This window comes from Panulirus ornatus, chromosome 5, assembly GCF_036320965.1.
Source record: "Panulirus ornatus isolate Po-2019 chromosome 5, ASM3632096v1, whole genome shotgun sequence".
Classification (NCBI taxonomy): domain Eukaryota; kingdom Metazoa; phylum Arthropoda; class Malacostraca; order Decapoda; family Palinuridae; genus Panulirus; species Panulirus ornatus.
Genome location: NC_092228.1, coordinates 7,759,229 through 7,775,761, shown reverse-complemented (window position 1 = coordinate 7,775,761; position 16,533 = coordinate 7,759,229). Strand labels below are relative to the sequence as shown.

The 16,533-nt window shown below is 30.0% G+C and overlaps 1 protein-coding gene across 1 annotated transcript in view; it reads left to right on the top strand.

The window, feature by feature from the left end:
- LOC139747937 (uncharacterized) overlaps nucleotides 1-15,759 on the top strand; it is a 21,377-nt gene extending 5,618 nt beyond the window's left edge. The window contains exon 6 of the mRNA XM_071660430.1: nucleotides 15,431-15,759. Within this exon, the coding sequence (XP_071516531.1) occupies nucleotides 15,431-15,545 (115 nt within the window). The 3' untranslated portion in view covers nucleotides 15,546-15,759. The remainder of the gene's footprint in view (nucleotides 1-15,430) is intronic.
- The last annotated feature ends 774 nt before the right edge of the window (nucleotides 15,760-16,533 follow it).

Below are 16,533 nucleotides of genomic sequence, written 5' to 3'. Positions count from 1 at the left end.
AATCTGAGCAAGTTGAAAATCTGAGCCAAATGTTATCCAAAAGAAAAAAGAAAAATCCAAGGCTATAGCCTTGGATTTTTTTTTTTTTTTTTTTTTTTTTTTTTTTTTTTGAAAAAATAGATTTTCCTCAAAAATTCAACATAGATACTTTTACCTCTGCTGAATAAGAATCTGTGGTCAAAACCGTAAAATTCCTGTAATTAATCGAGTAATTAGCTTATAAATATAATTATAATTAATATTAAGTATGTAATTAAGCGCTTAATTTTACGAAATGCAGTCTTTTGACTCGATATCTTTAATCACCATATAGAATTGCACTTATACCCAGATTTTCATTAAAATCTGTACAAGTTGAAAATCTGAGCCAAATTTTTTCTTGATTTTTTTGAAAAAATAGATTTTCCTCAAAGTTTCAGCATAGATGCTTTTCCATCAGCTGAATAAGAATCTGTGGTCAAAACCTTAAAATTTGTGTAATTAGTCGAGTAATTAGGATATTAATATAATCATAATTAAGGTTAAGTATGTAATTAAGCGCTTGATTTTACGAGATGCAGTCTTTTGACTCGATATCCTTAATCACCATATAGAATTGCACTTATACCCAGATTTTCATTAAAATGTGAACAAGTTGAAAATCTTGATTTTTTTTGAAAAAATATATTTTCCTCAAAATTTCAACATAAATGCTTTTACCTCTGCTGAGTAAGAATCTGTGGTCAAAACCTTAAAATTCCTGTAATTAGTCGAGTAATTAGCATATTAATATAATAATTGATATTAAGTATGTAATTAAGCGCTTGATTTTACGAAATGCAGTCTTTTGACTCGATATCCTTAATCATCATATAGAATTGCACTTATACCCAGATTTTCATTAAAATCTGTACAAGTTGAAAATCTAAGCCAAATTTTTTCTTGATTTTTTTGGAAAAATATATTTTCCTCAAAGTTTCAGCATATATGCTTTTACCTCTGCTGAATAAGAATCTGTGGTCAAAACCTTAAAATTTGTGTAATTAGTCGAGTAATTAGGATATTATAATTATAATTAAGGTTAAGTATGTAATTAAGCGCTTAATTTTACGAAATGCAGTCTTTTGATTCGATATCCTTAATCACCATATAGAATTGCACTTATACCCAGATTTTCATTAAAATCTGAACAAGTTGAAAAACTGAGCCAAATATTATCCATTTTCTTGATTTTTTTGAAAAAATAGATTTTCTCAAAATTTCAACATAGATGCTTTTACCTCTACTGAATAGGAATTTGTGGTCAAAACCTTAGAATTCCTGTAATTAGTCGAGGAATTAGCATCTTAATATAAATATAATTAATATTAAGTATATAATTAAGCGCTTGATTTTACGAAATGCAGTCTTTTGACTCGATATCCTTAATCAACATATAGAATTGCACTTATACTCAGATTTTCATTAAAATCTGTAGAAGTTGAAAATCTGAGCCAAATATCCAAGGATTTTTCTTGATTTTTTTGAAACAATAGATTTTCCTCAAAATTTCAGCATATATGCTTTTACACCCGCTGCATAAGAATCTGTGGTCAAAACCTTGAAATGTGGAATTATTCGAGTTATTAGGATATTAAAATGAATATAATTAAGGTTAAGTATGTAATTCAGCGCTTAACTTTACCAAATGCAGTCTTTTGACTCGATATCCTTAATCACCATATAGAATTACACTTATACCCAGATTGTCACTAAAATCTGAACACATTCAAAATCTGAGCCAAATATTATCCAAGGCCTTGGATTTTTCTTGATTTTTTTGAAAAAATAGATTTTCCTCAAAATTTCAGCATAGATGCTTATACATCCGCTGAATAAGAATTTGTGGTCAAAACCTTAAAATTTGTGTAATTATTCGAGTAATTAGGATATTAATATAATAATTAAGGTTAAGTATGTAAATTTATGCGCTTAATTTTATGAAATGCAGTCTTTTCATTCGATATCCTTAATCACCATATAGAATTGCACTTATACCCAGGTTTTAATTAAAATCTGAACAAGTTGAAAATCTGAGCCAAATATTATCCAAGGCTATAGCCTTGGATTTTTTTTGATTTTTTGAAAAAATAGATTTCAAAATTTCAGCATAGATTCTTTTACATCCGCTGAATAAGAATTTGTGGTCAAAACCTTAAAATTTGTGTAATTATTCGAGTAATTAGGATATAATTATAATTAAGGTTAAGTATGTAATTAAGCGCTTAATTTTACGAAATGCAGTCTTTTGACTCGATATCCTTAATCACCATATAGAATTGCACTTATACCCAGATTTTCATTAGAATCTGAACAAATTGAAAATCTGAGCCAAATATTGGATTTTTCTTGATTTTTTTGAAAATATAGATTTTCCTCAAAATTTCAACATAGATGATTTTACCTCTGCTGAATAAGAATCTGTGGTCAAAACCGTAAAATTCCTGTAATCGATGTAATTAGTCGAGTAATTAGGATAATATAATTATAATTAATATTAAGTATGTAATTAAGCGCTTAATTTTACGAAATGCAGTGTTTTGACTCGATATCGTTAATCACCATATAGAATTGCACTTATACCCAGATTTTCATTAAAATCTGAACAAGTTGAAAATCTGAGCCCAATATTATCCCAGGCTATAGCCTTGGATTTTTCTTGATTTTTTTGAAAAAATAGATTTTCCTCAAAATTTCAACATAGATGCTTTTACGTCTGCTGAATAAGAATCTGTGGTGAAAACCGTAAAATTCCTGTAATCAGTCTAATTAGTCGAGTAATTAGGATGTTAATATAATTATAATATTAAGCATGTAATCAAGCGCTTAATTTTACGAAATGCAGTCTTTTGACTCGATATCCTTAATCACCATATAGAATTGCACCTATACCCAGATTTTCATTAGAATCTGAACCAATTGAAAATCTGAGCCAAATATTGTCCAAGGCTATAGCCTTGGATTTTTCTTGATTTTTTTGAAAAAACAGATTTTCCTCAAAATTTCAACATAGATGATTTTACCTCTGCTGAATAAGAATCTGTGGTCAAAACCGTAAAATTCCTGTAATCGATGTAATTAGTCGAGTAATTAGGATAATATAATTATAATTAATATTAAGTATGTAATTAAGCGCTTAATTTTACGAAATGCAGTGTTTTGACTCGATAACGTTAATCACCATATAGAATTGCACTTATATCCAGATTTTCATTAAAATCTGAACAAATTGAAAATCTGAGCCTAATATTATCCCAGGTTATAGCCTTGGGTTTTTCTTGACTTTTTCGAAAAAATAGATTTTACTCAAAATTTCAACATAGATGCTTTTACCTTTGCTGAATGAGAATCTGTGGTCAAAACCTTAAAATTTCTGCAATTAGTCGAGTAATTAGCATATTGATATAATTATAATTAATATTAAGTATGTAATTAAGCGCTTACTCTTACGAAATGCAGTCTTTTGACTCGATATCCTTAATCATCATATAGAATTGCACTTATACCCAGATTTTCATTAAAATCTGTACAGGTTGAACATCTGAGCCAAATTTTTTCTTGATTTTTTTGGAAAAATAGATTTTCCTCAAAGTTTCAGCATAGATGCCTTTACATCTGCTGCATAAGAATCTGTGGTCAAAACGTTAAAATCTGTGTAATTAGTCGAGTAATTAGGATATTTATATAATTATAATTAAGGTTAAGTATGTAATTAAGCGTTTAATTTTATGAAATGCAGTCTTTTGATGCGATATCCTTAATCACCATGTAGAATTGCACTTATACCCAGATTTTCATTAAAATCTGAACAAGTTGAAAATCTGAGCCAAATATTATCCCAGGCTATAGCCTTGGATTTTTCTTGATTATTTTGAAAAAATAGATTTTCCTCAAAATTTCAACATAGATGCTTTTACCTCTGCTGAATAAGAATCTGTGGTCAAAACCGTAAAATTCCTGTAATCAGTCTAATTAGTCGAGTAATTAGGATGTTAATATAATTATAATATTAAGCATGTAATGAAGCGCTTAATTTTACGAAATGCAGTCTTTTGACTCGATATCCTTAATCACTATATAGAATTGCACTTATACCCATCCTTAATCACCATATAGAATTGCACTTATACCCAGATTTTCATTAAAATCTGAACAAATTGAAAATCTGAGCCAAATATTATCCAAGGCTTGGATTTTTCTTGATTTTTTTGAAAAAATAGATTTTCCTCAAAATTTCAACGTAGATGCTTTTACCTCTGCTGAATAAGAATCTGTGGTCAAAACCGTAAAATTCCTGTAATCACTTTAATTAGTCGAGTAATTAGGATATTAATATAATTATAATATTAAGCATGTAATCAAGCGCTTAATTTTACGAAATGCAGTCTTTTGACTCGATATCCTTAATCAACATATAGAATTGCACTTATACCCAGATTTTCATTAGAATCTGAACAAATTGAAAATCTGAGCCAAATATTGTCCATATTGGATTTTTCATGATTTTTTTGAAAAAACAGATTTTCCTCAAAATTTCAACATAGATGCTTTTACCTCTGCTGAATAAGAATCTGTGGTCAAAACCGTAAAATTCCTGTAATCGATGTAATTAGTCGAGTAATTAGGATAATATAATTATATTAAGTTAAGTACGTAATTAAGCGCTTAACTTTACGAAATGCAGACTTTTAACTCGATATCCTTAATCACCATATAGAATTGCACTTATACCCAGATTTTCATTAAAATCTGAACAAATTGAAAATCTGAGCCAAATATTATCCAAGGCTTGGATTTTTCTTGATTTTTTTGAAAAAATAGATTTTCCTCAAAATTTCAACATAGATGCTTTTACCTCTGCTGAATAAGAATCTGTGGTCAAAACCGTAAAATTCCTGTAATCAGTTAATTAGTCGAGTAATTAGGATATTAATTATAATTAATATTAAGTATGCAATCAAGCGCTTAATTTTACGAAATGCAGTCTTTTGACTCGATATCCTTAATCACCATATAGAATTGCACTTATACCCAGATTTTCATTAGAATCTGAACAAATTGAAAATCTGAGCCAAATATCTGGATTTTTCTTGATTTTTTTGAAAAATAGATTTTCCTCAAAATTTCAACATAGATGCCTTTACATCTGCTGAATAAGAATCTGTGGTCAAAACCTTAAAATCTGTGTAATTAGTCGAGTAATTAGGATATTAATTATGATTAAGGTTAAGTATGTAATTAAGTGCTTAACTTTATGAAATGCAGTCTTTTGACTGCGATATCCTTAATCACCATATAGAATTGCACTTATACCCAGATTTTCATTAAAATCTGAACAAGTTGAAAATCTGAGCCAAATATTATCCAAGGCTTGGATTTTTCTTGATTTTTTTGAATAAATAGATTTTCCTCAAAATTTCAACATAGATGCTTTTACCTCTGCTGAATAAGAATCTGTGGTCAAAACCGTAAAATTCCTGTAATCAGTCTAATTAGTCGAGTAATTAGGATGTTAATATAATTATAATATTAAGCATGTAATCAAGCGCTTAATTTTACGAAATGCAGTCTTTTGACTCGATATCCTTAATCACCATATAGAATTGCACTTATACCCAGATTTTCATTAAAATCTGAACAAGTTGAAAATCTGAGCCAAATATTATCCCAGGCTATAGCCTTGGATTTTTCTTGATTATTTTGAAAATATAGATTTTCCTCAAAATTTCAACATAGATGCTTTTACCTCTGCTGAATAAGAATCTGTGGTCAAAACCGTAAAATTCCTGTAATCAGTCTAATTAGTCGAGTAATTAGGATATTAATATAATTATAATATTAAGCATGTAATGAAGCGCTTAATTTTACGAAATGCAGTCTTTTGACTCGATATCCTTAATCACTATATAGAATTGCACTTATACCCAGATTTTCATTAAAATCTGAACAAATTGAAAATCTGAGCCAAATATTGGATTTTTCTTGATTTTTTTGGAAAAATAGATTTTCCTCAAAGTTTCAGCATAGATGCTTTTACATCTGCTGAATAAGAATCTGTGGTCAAAACCTTAAAATCTGTGTAATTAGTCGAGTAATTAGGATATTTATATGATTATAATTAAGGTTAAGTATGTAATTAAGCGCTTAATTTTATGAAATGCAGTCTTTTGATGCGATATCCTTAATCACCATGTAGAATTGCACTTATACCCAGATTTTCATTAAAATCTGAACAAGTTGAAAATCTGAGCCTTGGATTTTTCTTGATTTTTTGAAAAAACAGATTTTCCTCAAAATTTCAACATAGATGCTTTTACATCCGCTAAATAAGAATATGTGGTCAAAACCTTAAAATTTGTGTAATTAGTCGAGTAATTAGGATATAATTATGATTAAGGTTAAGTACGTAATTAAGTGCTTAACTTTAGGAAATGCATACTTTTAACTCGATATCCTTAATCACCATATAGAATTGCACTTACACCCAGATTTTCATTAAAATCTGAACAAATTGAAAATCTGAGCAAAATATTATCCAAGGCTTGGATATTTCTTGATTTTTTTGAAAAAATAGATTTTCCTCAAAATTTCAACGTAGATGCTTTTACCTCTGCTGAATAAGAATCTGTGGTCAAAACCGTAAAATTCCTGTAATCAGTCTAATTAGTCGAGTAATTAGGATGTTAATATAATTATAATATTAAGCATGTAATCAAGCGCTTAATTTTACGAAATGCAGTCTTTTGACTCGATATCCTTAATCACCATATAGAATTGCACTTATACCCAGATTTTCATTAGAATCTGAACAAATTGAAAATCTGAGCCAAATATTGTCCAAGGCCTTGGATTTTTCTTGATTTTTTTGAAAATATATATTTTCCTCAAAATTTCAACATAGATGCTTTTACCTCTGCTGAATAAGAATCTGTGGTCAAAACCGTAAAATTCCTGTAATCGATGTAATTAGTCGAGTAATTAGGATAATATAATTATAATTAATATTAAGTATGTAATTAAGCGCTTAATTTTACGAAATGCAGTCTTTTGACTCGATATCGTTAATCACCATATAGAATTGCACTTATACCCAGATTTTCATTAAAATCTGAACAAATTGAAAATCTGAGCCAAATATTGTCCAAGGCTATAGCCTTTGATTTTTCTTGATTTTTTTGAAAAAACAGATTTTCCTCAAAATTTCAACATAGATGATTTTACCTCTGCTGAATAAGAATCTGTGGTCAAAACCGTAAAATTCCTGTAATCGATGTAATTAGTCGAGTAATTAGGATAATATAATTATAATTAATATTAAGTATGTAATTAAGCGCTTAATTTTACGAAATGCAGTGTTTTGACTCGATATCGTTAATCACCATATAGAATTGCACTTATACCCAGATTTTCATTAAAATCTGAACAAATTGAAAATCTGAGCCTAATATTATCCCAGGTTATAGCCTTGGGTTTTTCTTGACTTTTTCGAAAAAATAGATTTTACTCAAAATTTCAACATAGATGCTTTTACCTTTGCTGAATGAGAATCTGTGGTCAAAACCTTAAAATTTCTGCAATTAGTCGAGTAATTAGCATATTGATATAATTATAATTAATATTAAGTATGTAATTAAGCGCTTACTCTTACGAAATGCAGTCTTTTGACTCGATATCCTTAATCATCATATAGAATTGCACTCATACCCAGATTTTCATTAAAATCTGTACAGGTTGAACATCTGAGCCAAATTTTTTCTTGATTTTTTTGGAAAAATAGATTTTCCTCAAAGTTTCAGCATAGATGCCTTTACATCTGCTGCATAAGAATCTGTGGTCAAAACGTTAAAATCTGTGTAATTAGTCGAGTAATTAGGATATTTATATAATTATAATTAAGGTTAAGTATGTAATTAAGCGCTTAATTTTATGAAATGCAGTCTTTTGATGCGATATCCTTAATCACCATGTAGAATTGCACTTATACCCAGATTTTCATTAAAATCTGAACAAGTTGAAAATCTGAGCCAAATAATATCCCAGGATTTTTCTTGATTATTTTGAAAATATAGATTTTCCTCAAAATTTCAACATAGATGCTTTTACCTCTGCTGAATAAGAATCTGTGGTCAAAACCGTAAAATTCCTGTAATCAGTCTAATTAGTCGAGTAATTAGGATATTAATATAATTATAATATTAAGCATGTAATGAAGCGCTTAATTTTACGAAATGCAGTCTTTTGACTCGATATCCTTAATCACTATATAAAATTGCACTTATACCCAGATTTTCATTAAAATCTGAACAAATTGAAAATCTGAGCCAAATATTGTCCAAATATTTTTTTGGAAAAATAGATTTTCCTCAAAGTTTCAGCATAGATGCTTTTACATCTGCTGAATAAGAATCTGTGGTCATAACCTTAAAATCTGTGTAATTAGTCGAGTAATTAGGATATTTATATAATTATAATTAATGTTAAGTATGTAATTAAGCGCTTAATTTTATGAAATGCAGTCTTTTGATGCGATATCCTTAATCACCATGTAGAATTGCACTTATACCCAGATTTTCATTAAAATCTGAACAAGTTGAAAATCTGAGCCAAATATTATCCAAGGCTATATACTATAGCCTTGGATTATTCTTGATTTTTTGAAAAAATAGATTTTCCTCAAAATTTCAACATAGATGCTTTTACATCCGCTAAATAAGAATCTGTGGTCAAAACCTTAAAATTTGTGTAATTAGTCGAGTAATTAGGATATTATAATTATGATTAAGGTTAAGTACGTAATTAAGTGCTTAACTTTAGGAAATGCATACTTTTAACTCGATATCCTTAATCACCATATAGAATTGCACTTATACCCAGATTTTCATTAAAATCTGAACAAATTGAAAATCTGAGCCAAATATTATCCAAGGCTTGGATTTTTCTTGATTTTTTTGAAAAAATAGATTTTCCTCAAAATTTCAACGTAGATGCTTTTACCTCTGCTGAATAAGAATCTGTGGTCAAAACCGTAAAATTCCTGTAATCAGTTTAATTAGTCGAGTAATTAGGATATTAATATAATTATAATATTAAGCATGTAATCAAGCGCTTAATTTTACGAAATGCAGTCTTTTGACTCGATATCCTTAATCAACATATAGAATTGCACTTATACCCAGATTTTCATTAGAATCTGAACAAATTGAAAATCTGAGCCAAATATTACCTTGGATTTTTCTTGATTTTTTTGGAAAAATAGATTTTCCTCAAAGTTTCAGGATAGATGCTTTTACATCTGCTGAATAAGAATCTGTGGTCAAAACCTTAAAATCTGTGTAATTAGTCGAGTAATTAGGATATTTATATATTTATAATTAAGGTTAAGTATGTAATTAAGCGCTTAATTTTATGAAATGCAGTCTTTTGATGCGATATCCTTAATCACCATGTAGAATTGCACTTATACCCAGATTTTCATTAAAATCTGAACAAGTTGAAAATCTGAGTCAAATATTATCCAAGGCTATAGCCTTGGATTTTTCTTAATTATTTTGAAAAAATAGATTTTCCTCAAAATTTCAACATAGATGCTTTTATATACGATAAATAAGAATTTTTGGTCAAAACCTTAAAATTTGTGTAATTAGTCGAGTAATTAGGATATTATAATTATGATTAAGGTTAAGTACGTAATGAAGTGCTTAACTTTAGGAAATGCAGACTTTTAACTCGATATCCTTAATCACCATATAGAATTGCACCTATACCCAGATTTTTATTAAAATCTGAACAAATTGAAAATCTGAGGCAAATATTATCCAAGTCTTGGATTTTTCTTGATTTTTTTGAAAAAATAGATTTTCCTCAAAATTTCAACATAGATGCTTTTACCTCTGCTGAATAAGAATCTGTGGTCAAAACCGTAAAATTCCTGTAATCAGTCTAATTAGTCGAGTAATTAGGATGTTATAATTATAATATTAAGCATGTAATCAAGCGCTTAATTTTACGAAATGCAGTCTTTTGACTCGATATCCTTAATCACCATATAGAATTGCACTTATACCCAGATTTTCATTAGAATCTGAACAAATTGAAAATCTGAGCCAAATATTGGATTTTTCTTGATTTTTTTGAAAAAATAGATTTTCCTCAAAATTTCAACATAGATGATTTTACCTCTGCTGAATAAGAATCTGTGGTCAAAACCGTAAAATTCCTGTAATCGATGTAATTAGTCGAGTAATTAGGATAATATAATTATAATTAATATTGAGTATGTAATTAAGCGCTTAATTTTACGAAATGCAGTGTTTTGACTCGATATCGTTAATCACCATATAGAATTGCACTTATACCCAGATTTTCATTAGAATGTGAACAAATTGAAAATCTGAGCCCAATATTATCCCAGGTTTGGGTTTTTCTTGACTTTTTTGAAAAAATAGATTTTACTCAAAATTTCAACATAGATGCTTTTACCTTTGCTGAATGAGAATCTGTGGTCAAAACCTTAAAATTTCTGCAATTAGTCGAGTAATTAGCATATTGATATAATTATAATTAATATTCATTATGTAATTAAGCGCTTACTTTTACGAAATGCAGTCTTTTGACTCGATATCCTTAATCATCATACAGAATTGCACTTATACCCAGATTTTCATTAAAATCTGTACAAGTTGAAAATCTGAGTCAAATTTTTTCTTGGTTTTTTATGGAAAAATAGATTTTCCTCAAAGTTTCAGCATAGATGCCTTTACATCTGCTGAATAAGAAACTGTGGTCAAAACCTTAAAATCTGTGTAATTAGTCGAGTAATTAGGATATTTATATAATTATAATTAATGTTAAGTATGTAATTAAGCGCTTAATTTTATGAAATGCAGTCTTTTGATGCGATATCCTTAATCACCATGTAGAATTGCACTTATACCCAGATTTTCATTAAAATCTGAACAAGTTGAAAATCTGAGCCAAATATTATCCCAGGTCAAAACCTTTTGGATTTTTCTTCATTTTTTTGAAAAATAGATTTTCCTCAAAATTTCAACATAGATGCTTTTACCTCTGCTGAATAAGAATCTGTGGTCAAAACCGTAAAATTCCTGTAATCAGTCTAATTAGTCGAGTAATTAGGATATTAATATAATTATAATATTAAGCATGTAATCAAGCGCTTAATTTTACGAAATGCAGTCTTTTGACTCCATATCCTTAAGCACCATATAGAATTGCACTTATACCCAGATTTTCATTAGAATCTAAACAAATTGAAAATCAGAGCCAAATATTTTTTTGATTTTTTTGGAAAAATAGATTTTCCTCATAGTTTCAGCATAGATGCTTTTACATCTGCTGAATAAGAATCTGTGGTCAAAACCTTAAAATCTGTGTAATTAGTCGAGTAAATAGGATATTTATATAATTATAATTAAGGTTAAGTATGTAATTAAGCGCTTAATTTTATGAAATGCAGTCTTTTGATGCGATATCCTTAATCACCATGTAGAATTGAACTTATACCCAGATTTTCATTAAAATCTGAACAAGTTGAAAATCTGAGCCGAATATTAACCAAGGCTATAGCCTTGGATTTTTCTTGATTTTTTTGAAAAAATAGATTTTCCTCAAAATTTCATCATAGATGCTTTTACATCCTCTAAATAAGAATCTGTGGTCAAAACCTTAAAATTTGTGTAATTAGTCGAGTAATTAGGATATAATTATGATTAATGTTAAGTACTTAATTAAGTGCTTAACTTTAGGAAATGCAGACTTTTAACTCGATATCCTTAATCACTATATAGAATTGCACTTATACCCAGATTTTCATTAAAATCTGAACAAATTGAAAATCTGAGCCAAATATTATCCAAGGCTTGGATTTTTCTTGATTTTTTTGAAAAAATAGATTTTCCTCAAAATTTCAACATAGATGCTTTTACCTCTGCTGAATAAGAATCTGTGGTCAAAACCGTAGAATTTCTGTAATCAGTCTAATTAGTCGAGTAATTAGGATATTAATATAATTATAATATTAAGCATGTAATCAAGCGCTTAATTTTACGAAATGCAGTCTTTTGACTCGATATCCTTAATCACCGTATGGAATTGCACTTATACCCAGATTTTCATTAAAATCTGAACAAATTGAAAATCTGAGCCAAATATTGGATTTTTCTTGATTTTTTTGAAAAAATAGATTTTCCTCAAAATTTCAACATAGATGATTTTACCTCTGCTGAATAAGAATCTGTGGTCAAAACCGTAAAATTCCTGTAATCAGTCTAATTAGTCGAGTAATTAGGATAATATAATTATAATTAATATTAAGTATGTAATTAAGCGCTTAATTTTACAAAATGCAGTCTATTGACTCGATATCGTTAATCACCATATAGAATTGCACTTATACCCAGATTTTCATTAAAATCTGAACAAATTTCAACATAGATGCTTTTACCTCTGCTGAATAATAATCTGTGGTCAAAAGCTTAAAATTTGTTTAATTAGACGAGTAATTAGGATATTAATATAATTATAATTAAGGTTAAGTATATAATTAAGCGCTTAACTTTAGGAAATGCAGTCTTTTGACTCGATATCTTTAATCACCAATGGCATTGCAGTTTTACCGAGATTTTCATTAAAAATCTGATCAAGTTGAAAATCTGAGCCAAATATCATCCAAGGCTCAGGATTTTTCTTGATTTTTTTGAAAAAAATATATTTTCCTCAAAATTTCAACATAGATGATTTTACCTCTGCTGAGTAAGAATCTGTGGTCAAAACCGTAAAATTCCTGTAATCAGTCTAATTAGTCCGGTAATTAGGATATTGATATTATTATAATATTAAGCATGGAATCAAGCGCTTAATTTTACGAAATGCAGTCTTTTGACTCGATATCCGTAATCACCATATAGAATTGCACTTATACCCAGATTTTCATTTAAATCTGAACAAATTGAAAATCTGAACCCAATATTATCCCTGGCTTTAGTCTTGGATTTTTCTTGATTTTTTGAAAGAATAGATTTTCCTCAAAATTTCAACATAGATGCTTTTACCTCTGTTGAATAAGAATCTGTGGTCAAAACCTTAAAATTTCTGCAATTAGTCGAGTAATTAGCATATTGATATAATTATAAGTAATATTAAGTATGTAATTAAGCGCTTACTTTTACGAAATGCAGTCTTTTGACTCGATATCCTTAATCATCATATAGAATTGCACTTATACCCAGATTTTCATTAAAATCTGTGCAGGTTGAAAATCTGAGCCAAATTTTTTCTTGATTTTTTTTGGAAAAATAGATTTTCCTCAAAGTTTCAGCATAAATGCTTTTACATCTACTGAATAAGAATATGTGGTCAAAACCTGAAAATCTGTGTAATTAGTCGAGTAATTAGGATATTTATATAATTATAATTAAGGTTAAGTATGTAATAAAGCGCTTAATTTTATGAAATGCAGTCTTTTGATTAGATATCCTTAATTACCGTATAGAATTGCACTTATACACAGATTTTCATTAAAATCTGAACAAGTTGAAAATCTGAGCCAAATATTATCCAAGGCTATAGCCTTGGATTTTTCTTGATTTTTTTGAAAAAATATATTTTCCTCAAAATTTCATCATAGATGCTTTTACATCCGCTTAATAAGAATCTGTGGTCAAAACCTTAAAATTTGTGTAATTAGTCGAGTAATTAGGATATTAATATAATTATAATTAAGGTTACGTACGTAATTAAGTGCTTAACTTTACGAAATGCAGACTTTTAACTCGATATCCTTAATCACCATATAGAATTGCACTTATTCCCAAATTTTCATTAAAATCTGAACAAACTGAAAATCAGCCAAATTATCCAAGCAGATTATTCTTGATTTTTTTTGAAAAAAAAGATTTTCCTCAAAATTTCAACATAGATGCTTTTACCTCTGCTGAATAAGAATCTGTGGTCTAAACCGTAAAATTCCTGTAATCAGTCTAATTAGTCGAGTAATTAGGATATTAATATAATTATAATATTAAGCATGTAATCAAGCGCTTAATTTTACGAAATGTAGTCTTTTGGCTCGATATCCTTAATCACCATATAGAATTGCACTTATACCTAGATTTTCATTAAAATCAGAACAAATTGAAAATCTGAGCCCAATATTATCCCAGCCTTGGATTTTTCTTGATTTTTTTGAAAAAATAGATTTTCCTCAAAATTTCAACATAGATGCTTTTACCTCTGCTGAATAAGAATCTGTGGTCAAAACCTTAAAATTTCTGTAATTAGTCGAGTTACTAGCATATTAATATAATTATAATTAAGGTTAAGTATGTAATTAAGCGCTTACTTTTACGAAATGCAGTCTTTTGACTCGATATCCTTAATCACCATATAGAATTGCACTTATACCCAGATTGTCATTTAAATCTGAACAAATTGAAAATCTGAGCCCAATATTATCCCAGGCTATAGCCTGGGATTTTTCTTGATTTAAAAAAAAAAAAAAATAGATTTTCCTCAAAATTTCAACATTGATGCTTTTACCTCTGCTAAATATGAATCTGTGGTCAAAACCGTAAAATTCCTGTAATCAGTCTAATTAGTCGAGTAATTAGGATAATATAATTATAATTAATATTAATTATATAATTAATCGCTTAATTTTACGAAATGCAGTCTTCCGACTCGATATCCTTAATCACCATATAGAATTGCACTTATACCCAGATTTTCATTAAAATCTGAACAAATTGAAAATCTGAGCCAAATATTATCCAAGGCTATATACTATTGACTTGGATTTTTCTTGATTTTTTTTTGAAAAAATAGATTTTCCTCAAAATTTCAGCATAGATGCTTTTGCATCTGCTGAATAAGAATCTGTGGGCAAAACCTTAAAATTTGTGTAATTAGTCGAGTAATTAGGATATTTATATAATTAGAATTAAGGTTAAGTATGTAATTAAGCGTAAAGATGAAGCCTTCCTTCTTTGACCCGTATCACAATTCCTATCATGATTTTTGCTCAACACACAAATCTTAATCCTCATTTGAAACAATGATGTTCATTCAGCTCAGCAGCTGTTCACGTCTCCCAGATCTCTGGATCGACATCTCTTGTAGGTTAGGTACCTCAAACCAATGGATGTATTGTTAACCTCTCGTAGAAGTACGACCAACCATGGGATGTATCATTGGTACGCTTTAGAGTTATGGAAACTCCAAGGCTTCGAAACATCACCTCCACGGCGCACGCGTTGGCAGTAAGGTAAACAGACCGCAGTTCGGCGAAGAATGGGACGATCTGTGAAGTTTTTCGCACACGAGCACCACACTGAAGGTTATGATGAGTCACACTTGCTATTCAAGGACTTAGTGACGACAGCTCCTCCTCTTACAGGTACTACTACTGTTTCCTTGGGAAGCTGTACACCCTGACTTGCTCTGGTAAGCTGGTCTTCAACCCCAACAACAAAACGTGTGACCTGCCCTCCAACTACCCTGAGTGTGCCTGAACCTTCCCTGGACACCCTCTGCCGTGATGGCCGCCCGCTGATGGACGGCTGATGGTCACGACGACGACGACTTCCTGCTGTATCTCCCTCCAGGTGGACAAGTGCAGCTGGTGAGGTGGACAGCTGCGCTTGCCACACTCTGCAGTACACGTACACCACTCTGTGACTGGCTGATGTTTGTTGTGCACTGGTATTAAAGCATATGAAAATGTCTCCACCATGTTTTCCCTGTGTGTCCCTTCCATCACATGACTTGGTCACTTCCTCTGCCTGTGTCAGATCGCTTCCTATAGTTTCTTTATGGAAGCCAACCACACGAAGACTGACCATTATGGTACCTTCCTTCCCTCAAACAGCGAAGGTATGGAATTATCCTCCCTCTTTGCCTGGATCTCTTCCTATCATCTTTCCTTCTTTAAGAGTCAGGTCTACAAGCGCATGATGTACAACTTTCAGTTTCAATCCAACCAAAACGGCCACAACTAAGGCATGTGTTTTACCCTTGCCAGGTCGGCTACCAAGAACACTATCTGAGAGCTGTAATATCATATAAAAAAAAGAACTAAAGTTCTGTAAGCTATTTACTTTATCTATGAAGAAGTAATGTATTTGACAGTGAAAGATGCGACATTGGCATTAACGACTTAAAAGCATTTCATGTTATTCTGAGCAGAAGAAAAAATATATGCACTAAATCATAATGGGCTTCTCATAATCACTACGGCGATGAAGCACGAAATAAAAGATACAATGATTTTCGTCGTTAGTTTTACGAGCGGTGGGAAAGCTATGGTCCAGTATGTCTCCAACAATGGTTAATGGCATACATGAGGGGAGAGAGAGAGAGAGAGAATCCGTAAACTCCATAGAGATTTCTTGCGTGATTTACAGGGAACATCAGTGAAAGACTGTGTCTGGCTCATCATCTACAACATATAAACGTCTCTCACCGGGTAAGTTGGTAGATACTGCAGGATGCAATGGGCTG